This window comes from Vicugna pacos, chromosome 32 (genome assembly GCF_048564905.1).
Source record: "Vicugna pacos chromosome 32, VicPac4, whole genome shotgun sequence".
NCBI classification, from domain to species: Eukaryota; Metazoa; Chordata; class Mammalia; order Artiodactyla; family Camelidae; genus Vicugna; species Vicugna pacos.
The window spans coordinates 10,221,613-10,242,666 of NC_133018.1; the positions used below are offsets into that span (position 1 = coordinate 10,221,613).

A 21,054-nucleotide genomic window follows, 5' to 3' on the forward strand; every position below is an offset into this window, starting at 1 on the left:
AGTTCCATGTGCTATAAGTATGTCATGTTGTCTGTCTATTTTATATATAGTGATGTAGGTCTGTTAATGTCAATTTCCTAGTATTTCCCTCCCCTACTTCCCCTTTGGTAACCATAGGATTGTTTTCTGTGTCTGTGAGTCTGTTTCTGTTTTGTAAATCAGTTCCTTTTGTAAGATAAGTTCCTTTGTATCTTTTTTTGGGTTCCACAAATAAGTGATATCATATGATGTTTATCTTTCTCTGTCTGATTTACTTCACTTAGTATGATCATCTCCAGGTCCACCCATGTTGCTGCAAATGGCATTATTTCATTCTTTTTTATGGCTGAGTAGTATTCCATTGGATATGTATATACATCTTTTTTATCTATTCATCTGTCAGTGGACACTGAGGTTGCTTCCATGTTGAGGCATCATTATTCATGGAAGTCCATGCTTTACACAGATTTCCTTAGTAGCTTTTTTTCTTAATTTTGATGAAATATACATAATGTATAATTTACCCTCTTAAACTTTTGAAGTGTACAGTTCTGTGCCATTAAGTCCGTTCACATTGTCATGCAGCCGTCACCATGCAGGGTCCCCAGGGCCTAAATAGATATTTATTGGATGAACACACACTAGTGCATGTGCTGTTTATGATTTACAAAATGCACAGACTTTGGTATGAGAATTTCCTAAATTTTCACCCTCCTAGAGCAGGCCAGGCATGCGGGGAGGCGGCCTGGCTTAATCTCCGGGATTAATCCCTGGGATTCAAGAGATGGAAAATAGAGAAAACAGGCAGATAATCTTGGTGAGAAAGCAAAGCAAAACAGAAGCATCTGTCAATGAAAATAAGCAATAAACAATCTCTAATAAGAACAGAAAAGAGTTTTGATTGAGCCAAACTGAAGACTGCAGCCCAGAAGACAGCCTCTCATAAGTCGGAGGAGCTGCTCCCAGAGAAGAATAGTTTCCAGCACAGTTTGATGTTTTGTCAAAACAGTGAACATCAAACAAGTCAGGGATACGTTCCTTCAAGGTTTCCGAAAAAAAAAAAGATCGGCACATACACAGTGAGTCAGCATGGCCTTGGCACCTGGAAGGAAGTCTTATTGCCAGAGGACCAGCATCACATCCCAGGAAGGGAGGCATTTAATCTTTATTTTTAACAGGGACATTCGCTACTTCTGGTCTTTTTCTTTAATAATGAAAGCCAGTGTACAATTTATATTTGATAGGCCACAAACAGGCTGTTCTGGTTAGCATAAAATTCAACTTAACTCACATACGAGCCAGAATGACTTCCCTACATCTCAATATGTAAAAATGTCTTTGATCACATCTCACCCCCTCCACAATGACTGGAGGTGCATAACTGACATTTGCAAGGGGGAAGATGTGGAAACCTCACACAGGGGTGTGAAGGTAGCAGCTTTAACTTTCCACTACGATGTTTTCTCCCGTTCCCCTCTCCCCGCCAGGCTTCATTCCAACTTTGATGTGTCTGTTGTGTGTTGGTAGAGCTGCCTTGGTCCCTGGCTTGGCTTGTCTCCCTCAGAGGCCACAGTGGCCTTGACTTCTGGTTCTTGTGTCTCGTCAGGCTGAGCCATTCATGGGAGAGCTCCCCGCCCAGCAAACGCTGCCCATCCTCGGAGAGAAACTGAACCAGGTTTTCCACAACGTCCTGGAGAATCTGACCAATGTCATGAACGGCTACTGCCTGCCGGAGCCTATTTTTAGCATCAAGGTGGGTCACATGTGTAGGGGAGGTGTGTATCGCACACACGTGCATAGGTCCAGGTGACCAGAAGATCCCGAGATCTTTACTGAAGGAAGGACTGAGAAAATGGGTCATTCTCTGTCATTTTTATCAAGGACCTGTTCTCAGGGAATTCCTCAGTTTCATTGTAAGTATCAGTGTGCATTTCCCTTTGATTATAAACTATTGTAGAAGTTTCATTGATTTCTTTTGGGGGGGTTCGGTTCTGCTCAACACTGAGGATGTTCACGTAGTAAGTTAAGAAAGGAGTCGAGGGTGGGTCACCCTCTTAAAGACACAGCAAGGAAGGGACTTTGTCCAGAAGCACCACTCTATTCATCACCCCAGGGTCCCGTTGTCTATGGAGGAAGAAGTAGTTCTCAGATTTGCAGACCTCCATGGAAGACCCATGCTGCTAAACTCAGCATCAATAGCCTTAAAACTCGGCTGCATTGCAGACCGTCCCAGAATAGCCAGTCATGGTGACAGTGGTGACGCTGATAATAACAACCAGCCCTCATCTCGATCGTGTTATGTGCCAGCCACTACGCTGAGCACTTAAAACTCATTAAGTCATTTGATCCTCCCAACAGCCTATGAGGTAGGAACTGTTATTATTTCCATTTTACAGGTGACGAAACTGAGGCACAGAGAGGCTAAGAAACTTGCCTTGTTTCACCCATGAAGAGGCAAAGAGGGGACTTGAACCCTGGCCCTCTGGCTCCAGCGTCCATGCTCCTAGCCCCTAGGCGATGCTGCCTAATTGTCTGTTAGAATTGCAACATTTTTTCAGTCCTTCCACTTACCAGGGCATGCATGATTTCATTTTTAAACCTTAAACAACCATGTTATGGGGTTGGCACCCTTATCCTCCCCATTCAAAGACCATCAACGTTTTGGGTGACCGGGAGCAGTGGAGTATAGCTGGTCAGTCTCTGAGTCTGCCTGAGTTTGCACCCCGATGTGGCTTCTTACTAGCTGGGTGACTTTGGGTAACTTAACTAACCTCTCTGTGCTTCGGTTTCTCCAGCTGTAAAATGGGAATGATGATATACCTCCTTCGTCGGGTTGTTTCTGAGGATCAGATGGGAACGTGCACATGCAGGTCTTAGGACCGTGTCTGGCACTAAGCGAGTGTCCCACAAACATTGGCTCTTCACAGGGCCTTATATTCTGTCCTCAGCCCACACTGGCTGTTTGGACTCACGGAGAGGGGAGTGCAGCCTTTCTGGGTGGGGAAACTGGGTGTTCATTCCTGCTGTGGTCAGGGGGCCATCCACTCAGGACTAGTCCCCATAATCCTGGCTCTATATCTTTGGAAACAAGTGCACGGGGACTGGACGGGTTGAGTGTCGGAGCCCTCTGGTGGGTGGCAGTGGCCACACCCCCTGCAGGGCCTCAGGCCGACACCATGGTCCCCGCTGCAGCTGAAGGACTGGGTACAGAAGCTCCTGATGACCCTCCGGGACCCGTCGCTGCCGCTGCTGGAGCTGCAGGAGACCATGACCAGCTTGTCAGGCCGCATCCCTGCCCCTGTGGAGAAGGCGGTCCGCAGGGTGATGGCCCAGTACGCCAGCAACATCACCTCGGTGCTGTGCCAGTTCCCTAGCCAGCAGGTGCGTGCCCCGCCGCCAGCCCCGCCTGGAACTCCGCTCCCGGTCAGTCTGACACCTGGCCTCTGATCAAACTGGGCTTCGTGAGACCCATGTACAGCCCGAGATGCTGTTTTCTTTCATGCCTTCTCTGCAGAATCCCAGCATGTCCCCCAAAGACAGCTGTTTAGATGAACATAAGCAATCATTAGCCCTCCCTCCGTAAAACTTGGATTCAGAACAGGAGTGAGCAGTTGCTGCAGATAGAGTGAGCATTTTCCAAAACTCCACTGGCTGAAATAATAGAGGAGATTGTGAGTTTTTCTTACAGTTTGTAGCATTGATTCTCCCCATCTGCTTTGTGTAAGGGGGTAATCTTGCGGCTCTTTGTGTAAATACTACTTTATAAGAATGGAAACCACTCCAGGGTGGTATCAAAAGTCTCTAATAATTCTACGTCGGCCTCATTTTGTTCTTTTTTGAGTGGAGGATGCTTTTATCAAGCATTTTAAAGGAAATCTGCATTAGGAAGAGTCCCCTCTGCCTGTTTACCTTCGTGCCCTCTGTCTGGTTAAAAGGGTTTCCTGCTACTGTCATCTCCCCACCCACACATTAGTGATTTGGGGAGCTAGAGGTCAGGGTGGGTCAGTTTATTCCCAGAGTCAGCCTCTGGGTTGGAATATTGTTCAGCCGTGAAAAGGAGTGAAATACTGATCCGTGCTCCCCCATGGATGAACCTTGAAAACATGACGCTCAGTGAAAGACACCAGTCACCAAAGACCGCATGTTCCCTGATTTCATTTATAGGAAACGTCCGGAGTTGGCAAATCCATGGAGAAAAGAAAATAGATGAGTGGTTGCAGGAGGAATGGGGAGGGACTGCTGTGGGTTAGAGGACTTCTTTTGGGGGTGGTGACAATGCTCTAAAGTCAGATAGTGGTGATGGTTGCACAGCTCTGTGAATATACTATCAACCACTGAGTTAACTGTATATTTTAAAAGGAGGGAAGGGAATATAACGGTATAGAAATGTGATCTCAACTGAAAAATTCATGCAAACAAAGCTCTAAAGGACCCTAGTTGAGAAAAACACATGTTGGAATTTGTCATTGATGCAGGTTTTGCATCAAATGTATTTTTGTTGGCCACAGACAATAGGGTGATGGCATGGAATCTAATTGTAAAAATAGGACCCCCATCCAACCCAACACTTTCATGCTCCCTGGGGTTGGAAATTACTTTCTTTTTCTCCAGAGCCTTCGTATTTGTGGAGAGGGATGATACGAACATGTGTATGTCTTTATGTGATTGTTACCATTCTGAGCGCTTGAATTTTCAAGCCATACATTGAGTGGCACGCACAGAGCTGTTTCTGGGTGGCCAGCGTGTTACCGAGTCCGAGCTCATTCTGCTCGCCACACAACAGGCCAGTAGATCAGGAGACACGGTGTTGGGGCAAGGAATCAATGACTTTATTCAGAAAGCCAGCAGATTGAGAAGATGGGAAACTAATGTCCTAGAGAACCATCTTCCTCAAGCCAGAATTTAGGCTCCTTTTATACTAAAAAGGGGGAAGGGGTGTGGTTGGTTGTTCCAAGCTTCTTGGTGTCGGAATCCTTTGTTCTTGCAGCTGTCCATGTGGGTCAGGTCATGGTGTCCCTGTAAACCTCCAAATGTTATTTTCTATTCTGTAACTTGTTTTCTCTGTATGAATGGGAAAGTGTTATACCCTTAAAGGTCAGAGCCTTGAGAATGGACTCTCCTATATATTTCAGGTTCTAGGCAACATTCTTTTACAAAAGGTGCAGAACCAGCAGGACTCAGCCCAGGAAACAGAGCACAGGGTTAGAGCTAAAGGAACAGATCTAATATGGAGTCAGATTTGTTCTTCCCTACTACAAGAGGGCACTGAGGGTGGAAATATTAATTTTTGAATGAGCTTTGGGTGGGATCCTCATGGAAGCCTGTGGTGGGTCCTCCCGCTGACTTCTGTGTGGCAACTGGATTGTGTGGTTGTGGGTGGCCAGACCTGTCCTGTTTTTCTGTCCAGATAGCCACTATCCTGGACTGCCATGCGGCCACCCTGCAGCGGAAGGCTGACCGCGAAGTCTTCTTCATGAACACCCAGAGCATCGTGCAGCTGGTCCAGAGGTGAGTCCTGGGCCCTCTGTGGGGTATGGTTGTCACACTCACTGGGCCAGGTCTTGCCCCAGGGTGATGCTCTTCTAAAGCCAGGCTCAAACCAACAGATGGTGCATGAGGTCCGAAGCCCCAGTTATAGCCCTGGCACAGCCTTTCCTAACAGCAGCCCTTGACTTCTGTGAATCTCAGTTTGCCAGTTTGTAAAATGGAAATAAAAACACTTCACCCACGATAAATCATCTTGAGTTACGAGCAGATTAATTTTTGTGAAGTTCTGACAAGTGATAAGTCCTTGGTACCATTGATTATGAGACAATGGGATGAAATGGCTTCATAGGCCATAAAGGATGATGCACCTTATCTCTTGCGGTTTTGGGAGATTGTTGCAAAGAAGGAGTGGGTGAAGAATTTATGTATTTTATCTCAAGTAGTTCTTGAGAGGGGAGAACTATTCTGATGATAAAGAACTGCTCTTTTTCGTGGTAACTCTGTCTAGCAAGAAAGCTTTGCCTCTAAGGATAGAATCCAAACACTCTCAGACTAGAACAAATTAATTCAGCACATATTCACCATGTGCATGAAACTACCAGAGATGCAGAGGATGTAAGACTGTAGGAGACAGCCCTGCTTTTCAGGGAGCTCCCTGGCTCATGGGGACTCATACTGACAATATGGGATTATAGCTGAGGAAAGAGATTTGAGTTTGGATTCCCTGCAAAGTGAGAGTTTCATAGCCCAGGGCTGGAGGTGGGGAAATTCCTCCCCCAGAACACTTCGACTGCTAACCTTAAACCCATCCTTTAGCATCAGAGAAATGCCTCGAAGAAATGAACAAATGATAAGCTAGGTGAATTCCCTAGCAAATTTTTTTTTGTGTTAAACATGCATCTCAAAGCTCTGTCCTATGTTGTGTACATGTGTTTTTTTTTCACATTATATTTGAATAAAAGAGGATTTTATTTTCCTGTTCTTTTGCTGTCACTTGGTGATGCTGGGGTGAAGCTGGTCTCAACTTCCCTAAAATTCAGCATCGCATGCTCTCAGAAACTCAATTCCCTGTGTTCTGAAATCATTTGGAAGAGGAAATGGTTTAAGGAACATCCAGGTTACAATTCATTTTTAAACAGGGAAGTGAAATTTACACAGGGGTCTTTTGGCAAATGTCTTTTAAGTTTTGTTTTGTTTTCCAAACTGTCTTGATAGCTTGGATGGTTAACTGAAAATTTTTGTTTTCCACCATGCATGCAAGGGTGGCCCCTTTCAGCATCCCAACTCTGTAAGTGTTTTCCCTCCTCTCTGGGGACAGGCAGGCCCCCTCCAGAGGTTCAGAGACTCAGGCGTCTGGTTGGATGCATAACCTTGGCAAGTCATTGCTCTCTTTGGCCTGCAGGATGAACACAAATGAACCAACTCATACGTTCCCTCCCAGACCTAAGGACTAGGGGGTGCAGCCTCCAGATTCCTTTTTTAAAATTTTTTTAAATTATCTTTTTAAACAGAGGTGCTGGGGATTGAACTCAGGACCTCATGCATGCTAAGCATGCGCTCTGCCGCTGAGCTCTACCCTCCCCTCCTCCAGATTCTTAATGAGTGTTTTCTCCTTTTTCAGTCATAAAAGCCCTGGCTGTAGATGCCTCAGGCACCCCAGGAAGTGGCCTTGATCGTTAAGGCAGCTTTCCCTCCCTCCCCAGATACCGCAGCGGGACCCGCGGCTATATGAAGGCGGTGGTGTTGGATCTCCTGCGAAAATATTTACTGGTTGAGCACCATTTCCAACAAGGCAAGAGTCGTCGCCACTGGCACTGGTGACCATCCGCGGGGGCAGGGGGGCCCCCGGCCTTACCCCACATGGCCTTTTGTCTCCCACCAGCCCACTACGACAAGTGTGTGATAAACCTCAGGGAGCAGCTAAAGCCAGACATGTCGCAGGTGCTGGACTGCATCTTCTCCCACGCGCAGGTGGCCAAGAAGAACCAACTGGTGATCATGTTGATCGTAAGCAGGAAAGGGCGCCCTTTACCCAGAGCGGGGTAGCTCAGGGTCTGCCGACTGTTTCCAAAAAGGGCCAGAGAGTAAATATGTTAGACTTTGCCCATGATACGGTGGCTCCTGACCTCTCAAAGCTGCCCACTGTACAGTGCAAGCAAACGGGCGGGGCTGGGTCCCCATGAAACTTCGTTTACAAAACCAGGCAGTGGGTGGGTTTTGTCAGCCCCTGGGGATTATCATGACAAACCCACAAAGCACCTACTATGTGCCAGGTGCTCCTGACTTGAAATACTGACTCATTTCATTTTCCCGGCAATCCTAGGGAGGCAGGTACTGTTCTCACCCTCCTTTGACAGCACAGAGAGGTGAAGTCACTTTCCCAAGGGCACCCAGCTTGTAAGGGCAGAGCTGGGATTTGAACCCACAACCTGGCTCCAGAGTCCTGCCGAGCTATTATTAGTCAGGGGACATTGGATTTGGAGGCTTTTGCAATAGATCTTTCATTTTGCCTTCTTGGAGAAGCATAGAATTTCTTTGTTCTTACTTCTGCTAGGTAGTAACTAGCCCTCCTTTATAGCTAAAGATTTTTTTCCCTTAATATGACTTGGAAAATGTAAGAGGAACAGATCGTAGCAGAGACGCGGGCTTGGCTGATAGCAAGAAGGAGTCGGCAGATTTCTTTTTTTCTGTAAAGGGCCAGAGAGTAAATATTTCAGGCTTGTGGCCCTCTAGCCTGTGCTGAAACTACTCAGCCCTGCTATTGTAGCATGAGAGCAGCTGTGGACAATATGTGAATGAATGTGCGTGGCTGTGTTCCAATAAAACTTTATTTACAAAACTGGGCAGTGGGCCGGATTTGGTCCTGGGCTTATAGAACAGTGAACATCCTAACAAGGTAGACTCATAAATATTGATATTTTTGTAAAGAATCATTTAAAAACCTAGTGCGGTATGAGACTATTTTAATCATCGCTGCACTTGAGAATCACCTGGGGTGGCAGTAGGGGAGCTTTAAAAAAATACAGATGCCCAGGCCCCACCCTTGGTTCATTAACCCAGGGTTTCTGGGGGTGGGGCCCAGGCATTAGAACTTTTTGAAAGCTCCTCTGATGGGAATCTTAAACAAAGACTGTGTATTAGATAATATTATTGGTTGAGTGTTCATTTCTTGGGGTGTTTTAACAGTTCTCCAGTTAGCTGGAGAAGCTCTTTTTCTCAAGGAGGTACATTCTGAAATAGTGGAAAGGGTCATGGTGTCTGCAACCGATTTTCAAAAAAAGAATGTGTGTGTGTGTGTGTGTGTGCGCGCGCGCAGGCATGCGTGTATGCTTGTTAGAAAAGAGCAAATGTAGTATTAGTTGAGCAATTGCTGAATCTAGATGGTGAGTATAGGGTTCTCAATGTACTGATTTCGTGTAGTTTTGAAATTCTTTATGATTAAATTTGGGGCCGAAGCTGCCCCATGTGATTGCAACAGGCAGCCAGGATTAGGAATTTACTATGCCCAGGGATGCATCCAGTCTTGGGGGAAATTCCATTGCTAAAATAATATAACGCTTTTGAAAGTGCGTCCTTTGGATGGAGTTTTTTTTTAAGTTTGAGCCTTTGTCGAGCAAAGCACACCTGGAAATGAAGGGAAAGGGTCTAGCTGCTTGTCTGGCCATTGTAAGAACCTATTACAGTGATGCAGGCACTTAGATGTATTTTTCTTTGTGCTGGGAGTTTAGGGCATGTTCGGGCTGGATTAATGGGTGAATGAATGAATGAACGGAGGGTCCCTGGTGGAGAGTGGTTAAGGGTGTGTGTATCAGGCTGTGCTAGGTGTGTTCAGAGGACCAAGCAGCAGGTTTGCTGGGACGGCCACACCCCTGGCCAAGGCTGAGTGCTGGCACGTTTCCTTGTGCTGTGGCGGAGCCATTTGGATTTTGTTTCTATCTCCCAAAGGATGAGCTCTGTGGTCCAGACCCCTCCCTGTCGGATGAGCTGACCTCCATCCTCAACGAGCTCACTCAGCTGAGCAAAACCGAGCACTGCAAAGTGGCCCTCAGAGCCAGACAGGTAGGGTTGTGGACTGTGGTCCCCACTGTGCGGGGGGGGGGGGTCAAGAGTGCTGTCCTCCCCCCACACTTGGCCCCCACTGCACGCAGCCCCTCTGCTGCTGTCCCATGTCCGACCCGCAGGGCCCGGCTCTTGGTTTCTCCCCGGTGAGGGTGGCTCACCCCACCCCCTCCATCCCCTCCCGCTGCAGGTCCTGATTGCCTCCCACCTCCCCTCCTACGAGCTGAGGTACAACCAGGTGGAGTCCATTTTCCTGTCTGCCATCGACCTGTACGGCCATCAGTTCTGCCCGGAAAACCTCAAGGTGAGGCTGTCACCATCCGTCCACTTTGCACAGAGCTATTGCAATGGCCCAAGTGGGGCCTGAGGGTGGGAAGCGGGCTCCCCTAGCCCTCAAGGTGCTAGGCTTGGGTGCAGAGCGCGGTTGCAAACACCAGTGATTTAGTGCATTGTGGCCGGGGCTGCCTGAGGGGGCCCCCGGGGAGGCTCTGGGAGAGGTTTTGTCCTGCAGGATGGACAGCGCCTCAAAGCCTCCTCTCGTAGGAGGTGTGATTTTAAAAATTCACTGTGCTGGGGCTTATTGGAAATTGCGAGCACTCACATGGCTGGCTCATGGCTTCATCTTCTCAGGGCTCCCTAACCCCGAAATCTGGTTCATTTACAAGCTTCCAGCACCTCCTCCACGTCTGGAGCTGTGAGCCCTGGGAGAGGAGTCACCCCAGAACTGCTTCCATGTTCAGATCTCGTGGGTCTGGCGCACCAGCAGCATCTCCTGATAACAAAAGGACCCACCTCTCTTTCCTGCTCCCGTCCCTCCGGCTTCTCTGAGTGTTGGTTAAAACTTGCTCACTTTTCCTTTTTCTCCCTTTCCACGTCCTGCAGAAATTAATACTCTCAGAAACGACCATATTTGACGTCCTGCCAACTTTCTTCTATCATGCTAACAAAATCGTTTGCATGGCATCCTTGGAGGTAAGCAGAAGAGAGGCCCCTGGGACAGCACCAGTACTGACCACGCCCTCCTAGCACCACTGCCCGCCCGCTGCACCCTTAACCCTGGGCCCCATGCCTTGCAAACGTGATCTTATCATTCTCTCTACAAGGTAGGTCCAGTAACTTACACCCATCTTACAGAGAAGGGAACTGGGGCTCAGAGGTGAAGCAACTTGCTTGAGGTCACACAGCTAGGCAGTGGGAGACCGGGGATCCACATTGGGTCTGTCTTGGCCCAGAGTCCTTGCTGGTAACTTCTGCTCTCTTGTGTGCCATCCCAGCCTTTTCCGGGCAGGGCAGAGTTAAATACTAACTCCCAGCGGCCAAGTCTGAGGCATTTCATCCAGACTTTCTGATTTATCTTTGAAAATTTTTCTACTTGGAGCTATGAGAGGTGGAAGGAGCCTAGGTGACAATTTAAGGTGACCTCCCTATGTGTCGGGCAGAGATAAGCATGACCAGTGGCAAAATCCAGATCAGAGCCAGGTTTTCTGCTTCCGTTCTGGTCTTCCTGAATTCAGGGGACTCAGATTCCAAAGACTCAGTATGGAGAAAGAATTTAAAATGCCTTAATTTTATTGCTTACATGTTGAAATGATAATCATTTAGGCATTGGGAATAAAATGAAATATATTATTTAACTTATTTTTACCTGTTGCCATTTTTTTTAAAGTGGCTACCAGAAAATTTGAAATGAATTTAAAATTGCATGTGTGGCCCGTGTTACAGTTCTTCTGGACAACATTACTCTAGAGGAGGACTCGGCAAACTATAGCTATAGCCCATGGGCCGCAGCTGGCCCACTGCCTGATTTTTGTCAATAAAGTTTTGTTGAAACAGCCACGCCCATTCATCTACATATTGTCCGTGGCACTAATGGGCTACAACGGCAGAGTTGAGTAGTTGTGAAAAAGATGATGTATTTCACAAAAGCCTAAAATGTTTACTCTCTAGCCCTTTGCAGAGAAAGTAACGCTCTGAAAAGTGAGCAAATTTGCTCTTAACGTCTGCTTAGGGATCGCTTCGAGATCGTTCCTGGTACCCTCCAGCCTGAGTTTTCTCAGGTTTTGGGGCACTATGCCCTCTGTGCTTCTGTTTCATTAGGTTTATGTGCGGAGGGGCTACATCGCCTATGAGTTAAACAGCCTGCAGCACCGGCAGCTCCCAGATGGCACCTGTGTGGTGGAATTCCAGTTCATGCTGCCCTCCTCCCACCCAAACCGGTACAGAGTGGTACCCACCTGTGGGGTGCCTTGGGTTTCTTTCCTCCCTGATGGTTGTAGTTCTGTTTCTGGAGGGACCCAGCAGGTATGTCTGGGAACGCTGCTGGGGAGACCTCAAGGACACCACTTTCCTACCCTGGCATCTCCCCAAATCTCCATCCTGTCATCTGTCAGATGGAAATAACCCACAGCCTACCTCCTACACCTGCACCGTCCAGTCTGGTAGCCACTGCCCACCCATGGGATATTTAAATTAAAATGCACGAGAATTAAATTAAAAATTCTGTTCCTCGGTCACACAAGCTGCATTTAACTCTGCAGTTGACACAGGCTCACGTGCAGCTCGTGGCTGCCATATTGGACGGTTCTGGCAGTTCCAGAACATTCCATCACCACCAAAAGCTCTGTTGGACAGGGTTGTCCAAGACCACGATGAATAGTAAATGAGATAAGTCACCTGCAGCCTTTAGGACAGTGCCTCACACGCAGAAAGCTGTAGATGAACACAAGATCCCTGCGATGATCAGACTGATACTGTTATTATGATCTGACCGCAGGATGTGGGTCACCTCTATGCTAAGTGCTTTCACGCAATTTCGTTCAGCCCTCACCATCTGTCACCCCCAAATGTGTTCTCATCTCCGTTGTACAGCTGAGGAGCCCCAAGGTCTTCGCTTGCAAACTGTGGGAATTTGAGCCCAGGCTGTGTTCTCATTTCAAAGTTCTTTACAGTGTTTGAGGGCTCTCTGGAGCCAGCAGCCGGGCCACACGTGTTGGCCTGTTTGCATCCTCATGAGATTCTCACCCGGAGACATCCTGGTGTGTCTTTGTTGCCCCTCACCATCTCCTTTTCTTTCTTTCTTTTTTAAATTGAAGTTTAGTTGATTTACAACATTGCATTAATTTCAGGTGTACACTAAAGTGATTCAGTTCTATATATTTTTTTTCTGATTCTTTTTCATTATAGGTTATTACAAGATATTGAATGTAGCTCTTTGTGTTTACAGTAAGTCCTTGTTAAGTCTATCTATTTTATGGATGGTAGTATCTATCTGTTCATCCCATACTCCTAATTTATCCCCCCACCCCTTTTCTCTTTGGTAACCATAAATTTTCTGTACTTGTGAGTCTGTTTCTGTTTTATAAGTTCATTTGTATTGTTTTTTAGATTCCACATATAAATGATATCATATAATATTCGTCTTTCTCTGTCTGACTTACTTCACTCAGTATGATAATCCAGGTCCATCCATATTGCTGCAAATGGCAGAATTTCATTCTTTTTTATGACTGGATAATGTTACATTGTGTGTGTGTGTGTGTGTGTTTATGTATATGCCACAAATTCTTTTTCCAGTCATCTGTCGATGGAGACTTAGGTGGCGTCCACGTCTTGGCTGTTGTGAATAGTGCTGCTACACCTTCTCTTTTCCAATCCATCTTATTTCCGCGCCCAAGGTACCATTCCCTTCAGGTAGAGTATGACACCTTCTACTGAAGCAACGATGTCTCCCTGGGATTTGGAGCCTTTTCTTGTACTTTTCTTCATCCCTCTGTTTCTGGTTCTCAGAGGGGTTCCCAAAGGCCTTGCCTGGGGCTAGAACGGTCTCATTAGAATTTGGACATTGAGTCGATCTTAACATCTATACGGGCAACAGCGTTAGTGCTTTCTCTCTATCTTTTTTTTTTTTGAAGTATAGTTGATATATGTTACAGGTGTACAGAATAGTGACTCACAATTTTTAAAGGTTATGCTCCATTTATAGTTGTTATAAAATATTGGTTATATTCCCTGTATTGTACAATATATCCTCTTAGCTTATTTTATACATAATAGTTTGTCTCAGCTCCCAGTGGGGCCTGGCTGGGCCCTCTGCACCTGTGTCTGTAGAGCCAGACACGTTGTAAATTGGGTCATGGGACCAGAGGGAAGGTCAGACAAGAAGCCAGCATGGCCTCCTGCAGCCAGGATTTAGTTCCATACCCAAGGGACACTGAGCACAGCCAGAGGTGGGAACTCAAGAGCATGGCTGTGCCTGAGGGACTCCTGCCCTAGTTCCAGAAAATCAGCCCAGTGAGGCCAAACCTTTCCATGTTTTTTCCCAAGAGAAGCAGGAAATCTAGACTTAAAAAAAAAAATCCTCAACTTTCCAGTGTAGATAGCTAATTAATGTATAGGAATATATCAAAGGTACCACATAGTCCAATGTTCATAGCAGCATTGTTTACAGTAGCCAAGACAGGGAAACAACCCAAGTGTCCATCAACAGATGAATGGATAAATAAGATGTGGTGTACACACACACACACACACTGGAGTACTACTCAGCCATAAAAAGAATGAAATTCTGCCATTTGCAGCAAAATGTGGATGGACCCAGAGAATGTTTAATAATGTAAGTCAGACAGGAAAACAAATACTGTATGATATCACTTATATGTGGAACCTAAAAACAAAACAAATGAATGTATAGAGCAAAATGGAAACAGACTCACAGGTATAGGACAGAGCACAAACTAGTGGTTACCAGTTGGGAGAATGAAGTGGGGAGGGGCAAGATAGGGTATGGGATTGATACAAACTACTGTGTACAAAATAGATAAGCAACAAGAATATATTGTACAAGAAGAAAGTGCTGAATAGATCAGTCAATCTAGAGCCAGAGAGTCCATCTGTGGGCCAAATTCAGCTCGTGCTGCCCAGCCAGGGTCACCCCTGCATTTAGCTATCTGGGAGCAGGGGGCCCGGCTGATGATTTCTGCGATATCCAACAGGAAGGCACAGATAGGCCCTGCTTCACCGGGGTTGGGATCCCCAAGAGCATCTGCAATTTCTATAGTTCACTAGGAAGGTTTCCAGGATTCAGCCTAGAGTCACGCGCACCACTATGACTTATAGCGAAAGACACAAAGCCTGGTCAGCAAAGGACTTGGGGTCACGTCCGGAGGACACCAGGCGCAAGCTCCCAAGAGTCCCATCCCATTGGAGTCACCCAGGATGTGCACTGAGTCGTGATGGTGTGTGTGCAGTGTCGTCCAGCAGCTGCTCAGAGGCTCGCCGCCCTGGGTTTTCTCTGAGAGCTGGTCACATAGGCACCCTCTGCTTAGCACGTACCAAAATCCTCGAGTCCAGAAGGAAAGCTCAGCAGAAACTACACAGTACAAACAATTTGGGCTCAGTGAGCCGCCCTCATCATTTAGGGGATGGTGGGAACCCTCTTGGACTTCCTGGACACCAGCCTAGGCCCAGCCTTTCAAGCAGGTGTCCTTTTCAGGAGAGCAACTTCAGGCTTCGTGCTTTGTTGACTCTTGTCTGCACCCCCCGATCTGATGCACACCCCCTCCTTCGCTCAGTACCAGAGCCTGGCTCTAACCACCCAGGGCACCCATTTGGATTTGCTCCTGGTATGCAGTCCTGGGGGTAGTACCTGCTTCAGCTCCAGTGCGCTGCTGGCCTAGGGCTCAGTTGTGGTTTCTGAACCTGTCCTGAGTGCAGTTTGATGGAGGGGAGGGGTACAGGGAACAGAGGCCTGGAGTGTCCTTTAGAACCAAGCCTGGGCCCTTAGCAGGCCCGGGGGCTGGGGCTCTCCAGGAGAAATTGATGCTGGCAGTTCCTTCTCTGTGGCTGAGTTCACTAGTGTGGATTTAGTCTGGGGACCATGTTAGGACTGGATCGGTATGCCTGCGTGTACCATTCATTCATTCATTCATCTGTTGAGTTCTTGGTCTGCAGCCAGGTCTGGGGGAATCAGACGAGACTCCCCAGCCCCCGGCCTCCACCTTGTTCCCTCCACCCCCAATTCTGAGCCCCCCTCTTTGCAGTCCTGGCTCACCGAAGCTTCCAGAGCAAGAACGGCTCTTGGGGGCCAGATCTGGGAGCAGCTGCCTCATCCCTAGCTCCCTGTCCCCATGCCCCCCGCAGGATGGCCGCCCCCATCAGCGTCACCAACCCTGAACTGCTGAGACACAGCACGGAGCTCTTCATGGACAGTGGCTTCTCCCCACTGTGCCAGCGGATGGGAGCCATGGTCGCCTTCCAGAGATTCGAGGATTTCACCAGGTACCCAGCATGGCCTGGTCTCCCTGGAACACACTGAGCAGAAGGGTTGAGCGAGCTTGACCACCCCCCCACCCCTTCATTGCACACACTGCACACACGGGTCGGGGCGACCCAGACACGTGACACAGCAAGTTAATATCAACATATCGGGGGAGGGTAGAGCTCAGTGGTAGAGCGCGTGCTTAGCATGCATGAGGTCCTGGGTTCAATCCCCAGAACCTCCTCCAAAAATAAATAAACCTAATTACCTCCTGCCCTCCCCCAAAAACTAAAACAAAATAATAACAGATTAATAATATCACAGAGAGTGTGGGCATCAGCACCCCCTGCGTTTGAATTCTGGCTCTGCGCTGCTTCCAAACTGTAAGACTCTGAACAAAGTATTGAACCTCTCTGTACCTTTGCTTTCTCATCTGTGTGATGGGCATTGAGAAAGACCTCCTTCATAGGGTCACCAGGAAAATTAAATGAGATAATACATATAAAATACTGTATTTTAAACTGTAATTAATGTGTAAAAAACACAGTCAAACATGGTCAAAAACATCAGCATTATTGCCCTCTTTTCAGCTTGGTCCTGTGTGTTCTGCATCAGGCTTCGATTATATTGTATCTTTTTTTCACAAGTTGGTTTACTATTTCTCTTCTGTTGCTGTTGGAGTATGATAGATTTACACTGTTGTGCTAATTTCAGTTGTACAGCATAGTGATTAAGTTACACACACATATATCGTCTCTTTTATTACAGCTTATTACAAAATATTGGATATAGTTCCCTGTGCTATACAGTAGGTCCTTGTTTTATATCTTATATATAGTAGTGGGTCTCTGTTAATCTCATATTCCTGATTTGTCCCCTCCTGCCCCCCCCCCCCCCCGCAGTTATCTTGTATCTTCACAACAGCCTCGGGAGGTGCAGTGAATACTTTTGTTATCTTCAGTTAACTCAGAGAGATGAGATGAGGTTGTAGGGGTCTCCCAGCCAGTAAAAAGGGGACCCCAGCGATGCCCCAAAATGTTGGAATCCTTTCCTTTATTCACCATCTCGCATTTTGCTTTTTTTTCTGTTGTTTTACGAGGGGGCTGGGAGTGACTGAGTTTGTTTGTTTATTTATTTATATTGGGAGGAGGTACTGAGGATTGAACCCAGGACCTCGTGCATGCTCAACATGGGCTCTACCACCTGAGCTATACCCTCCTCGCTATTCACCATCTCAGACCATGGAGATTCATTCTTCCCTTTTGGGAAGAACCCCATCGATGGTGCCTTGCCAGGAATCGCATGAGCTCTGCACAGGCTTGGATGCGCTTACAGGGTGGTGGTTGGGAAAGAGGGAGGGTCCCGGTCTGACCTGTGACCTCCTGGGGCAGCAGCCCCTCACCCTCTCTCTCTGCTCTGCACCCCCAGAAACTTTGATGAGGTCATCTCCTGCTTCACCAATGTGCCCAAGGACACCCCCCTCTTCAGCAAGGCCCGCACTACCCTGTTCTCCGAGGACGACAGCAAGGTCAGTGTCTGGGCAGGGAGCAAGCTGAGGAGGGGATGGGCTGGGGCCCCGGACCCTTCTACTGCCTGCCCTTGGTTTCCTTTCCCAGAGTCTCCGAGAAGAGCCGATCCACATCCTGAACGTGGCCATCCAGTACGCGGACCACCTGGAGGACGAGCAGCTGGTGCCGATTTTCCGGACATTTGTGCAGTCCAAGGTATGCTGGGCATCCTCTGGTTCTGGGTCCCTGGAGAAGGAAGAGGGACTATCTTGGTGAAGTGTCTGTGTGCCCGGAGTCCTGCTGAGTCCTTCAGAGCTGCAGACCTGGCTCCCCATCCTAGCTCTTCTGCATCGGTGACCTTGGGCACCGCAGTAGAACGTGGCAAAACCTCAGCCTCTTCCTCAGTCACACAGGGGTGGCATTTCTCTCTACGCGGATGTTGCCATGATGAGATGTCACAGTACATACACCACTTAGCCCAGAAGACACATTCAATAAATTGTTTTGGAGTTTGGGGTAAATGTTTTTCTTGGGATAAGCCAGAAAACTCACAATTTTTAAATGGTCACTTACATTAACAACTGCGTATGCAAATAATTGTGGGTTGGCTTTATAAACATGTGGTGGCCGTTGCCAGCATGGATGCTCACCCAGCAGTGGGAACAGCTGTTACATAGGCTCAGGGATCCTGTCTGCAAACAGATGTGGAGCAGCTTGGCAAGCATAGGTAGTAGAAATATTGGGAAGGTGCTGTGTTACCACTGGCAAGTTACTTAACCTCTCTGATCCTTAGTTTTCCCATGTATACAGTTGGAAAAACTAACAGCCAGACAGTGTGCCTGGCAGATCTGATTAATTTCTGAGCTAAAAATCTCAGCAGCCCATTTTATAGACTGCTCTGGCCCCTTCTTGAGCCTCCTTTACATGACTACCTCTCCCCGGCCGGAGATTATCAACTACTATTCTGACTTCCAACAATATCTATTCTTTTTTTTCTGTTTTTGAGTTTTGTATCAATTAAGTCATACAGTTTGTACTTTTCTGTCAGGCTTTTTTACTCAACTTGTCTTTTTAAATAACATAATATAGAAGGGTCACTTAATGCCAATTTCATTAAAGAGTTCATGAAATGTTAAAAAATATATATATGTGTATATATAATACATATATTTTAAAATATATTTTTTAATGAGTTTTTTCTTTGGGGGGTAATTAGGTATTTATTTATTTGTTTGTTTGTTTATTTTAATGGAGGTACTGGGGATCGAACCCAGGACCTCGTACATGCTAAGCACAGGCTCTACCACTGAGCTATACCCTCCCCCCCATATATATATATATTTAATAGCTTTATTGATTATAGTTCACATACGCACTATTCCCCCATTTAAAGTGTACAGTTCATTGCTTCTCGGTACAGCAGTCCCTTCACCTGCAGTTTTGTTTTTCAGTTTCATTTTCCCACGATCAGCCACAGTACAAAAATATTAAATGGAAAACCCCAGAAATAAGTAATTTGTAAGTTTTAAGTTGTGCACCATTCTAAGCAGCATGATGAAATCTCTTGCCATCCTACTCTGTCCTGCCAGGATGTGAACTGTCCCTTTGTCCAGGGTATCCACCCATTAGTCACTTAGTAGCCGGCTCGGTTATCCCGTCAACTGTGGTGATATCACAGTGCTTGTGCTAAGTCACCCTTATTTTACTTAATAGTGCCCCCAAAGTGCAAAAGTAGTGATGCTGGCGATTCGGACATGCCAAAGAGAAGCCGTGAAGTGCTTCCTTTAAGTGAAAAGGTGGAAGTCCTTGGTTTCATAAGACAGGGGAAAAGAAAAAAAACTGTCAGCTTTGTTGCGGAGAGCTACGGGAAGAATGAATCTTCCGTCCATGAAATTGTAAAGGAGGAAAAAGAAATGAATGCTAGTTGTGCTGTCTCACCCCAAACGACAAAAATTACAGCCACAGTGAGTGATAAGGGCTTAGTTAAGATGGAAAAGGCAGTAAATTTGTGCAAGAAAATGTTTTGAGAGACCACTGATATAATTTCTATTACCGTATATAGCTATAATTGTTCTATTTTGTTATTATTGCTGTCAGTCTCTTACTGTGCCTAATTTGTAAATTAAACTTCATCATCAGTATGTATGTATTGAAAAAAAATAGTATATATACAGTGTTGGGCACTATCCGTGGTTTCAGGCATCCACCGGGGGTCTTGGAATAAATATATTCCCCCATGAATAAGGGGAGACTATTATATATTCATAAATTTGTATAACCATCATTGTATTTTAGAATATTTTCACATCCACCAAAAAACCCGGTATCCATTAGCAGTCACCCCATTTTCCCCTCAACCCAACACCCTTTCCCCAGCCCTAGGTAACTACTAGCCTACTTTCTGTTTCTATGCATTTGCCTATTCTGAATATTTCACATAAATGGAATAAATGGGATTTCATACAGTATGAAGTCTTTGGGAACTGGCCTCTTTTACTTAGCATGCATTCAAGGTTCTTCCATGTGGTAAGGTGCATCAGGCCTTCACTCCTTTTTGTGGCCAAGTATGATTCCATTTGTGTGTTTGGCTTTTAATGCAGAAAAACATCCTTGTGAATTGTGGACTCCGAAGAATCACATTCCTAATAGCCCAAGAGGTCAGTCCGATTCTCAACGCACCTGTGTGAGTCCTTCCCCTCCTTCAAGACCCAGGGCCATTTGTTTGACGTTTACTCTGTAGATTGGGGTGGAAAAGATCAGTGGCTAGAGGAGAGACGGCTTTCCGATGATTCCTTCTGTAAGGGGACTGGGTTCTGGCTAAAAATCACAAAACAGGTATACAGAGATTTCAGTGGGTCTTGCTTGATTTAATTGTCTTTTATATGGATTTCTTTTCGCAGAAAGAATTTCCCAAGTTTTTCACATTCAGAGCAAGAGACAAGGTAGGGTGAAGAGCTCCCCGGGCATCTTTGGTATTCAGGAAGAATGTGGTCCCCAGTCCTTCTGGTCTCCCCATATTCTAGAATGTGCAAATTTGTGTAGACCCCAGCCTTCCTCTGGGATGGTATTTCCAGTGAGAGCCCTGGGTTTCTATGTGGAGCTCAAACCTTGTGTTTTCCGCTCCAGGTTTCTTCTCACCCGGATGCCTTTTGTACTTGCTGGTGTAACTCAGTGAGATGGTTCTCCCAACCTCTTTTTCTTATGTTCTTCTAGAACAATGGTTGGCAAACCATGGCTTGCAGGCAGGCCCCCTGTTTTTATAACCAGAGTTTAATGAGAACAGAGGCCATGCCCATTAATCACTGACTGTCTCCTGTGGCTTTTTTGCTTCAGCAGCCGAATTGGGTACATCAGCCCTCCGTATCTGCGGACTCCACATTCGCGGATTCAGCCAACCACCGACGGAATCTCCGAGGTTGGCTGAATCCGCGGATGCGGAATCTACAGACCGCATGGTGGAGGGCCGACTGGTTGTGACTGACAGTATAATCCATCAATCCTCTGCCCTTTTAAGAAAAAGTTTGCCCATCCCTGTTCTAGAACACGTGGGCTTGTTGCCAGCACAGATCCAGGAGGCCACCAAACCCTGTATTTTAATTTATCCAAAGTCTGACTTTCCTAGTTAAGACTCATCCTTTCTCTAGTTTCTTCATTTTCTCTTCAGTTCAGTCTCCAGCTCCATCATTCTCTTCCTTTTGGGGACCAGTGTCTACAAGGAAATCAGGGGTTAGTGACTTCTTGGGAAATATTCTGTGCTGTGACAGA

At 46.6% G+C, this 21,054-nt stretch overlaps 1 protein-coding gene across 7 annotated transcripts in view; it reads left to right on the forward strand.

Moving 5' to 3' along the window:
* ACACB (acetyl-CoA carboxylase beta) overlaps positions 1–21,054 on the forward strand; it is a 104,014-nt gene that overhangs the window by 60,113 nt on the left and 22,847 nt on the right. For all 7 annotated transcript variants that reach the window (XM_072953647.1, XM_072953643.1, XM_072953642.1 and 4 more), the window contains 14 exons: positions 1,586–1,732; positions 3,172–3,360; positions 5,387–5,487; positions 7,170–7,258; positions 7,349–7,473; positions 9,412–9,525; positions 9,716–9,829; positions 10,408–10,497; positions 11,623–11,741; positions 15,664–15,801; positions 17,210–17,309; positions 17,398–17,505; positions 19,890–19,946; positions 20,190–20,231. In XM_072953647.1, coding sequence (XP_072809748.1) covers positions 1,586–1,732; positions 3,172–3,360; positions 5,387–5,487; positions 7,170–7,258; positions 7,349–7,473; positions 9,412–9,525; positions 9,716–9,829; positions 10,408–10,497; positions 11,623–11,741; positions 15,664–15,801; positions 17,210–17,309; positions 17,398–17,505; positions 19,890–19,946; positions 20,190–20,231 — 1,533 coding nt within the window. The remainder of the gene's footprint in view (positions 1–1,585; positions 1,733–3,171; positions 3,361–5,386; positions 5,488–7,169; positions 7,259–7,348; positions 7,474–9,411; positions 9,526–9,715; positions 9,830–10,407; positions 10,498–11,622; positions 11,742–15,663; positions 15,802–17,209; positions 17,310–17,397; positions 17,506–19,889; positions 19,947–20,189; positions 20,232–21,054) is intronic.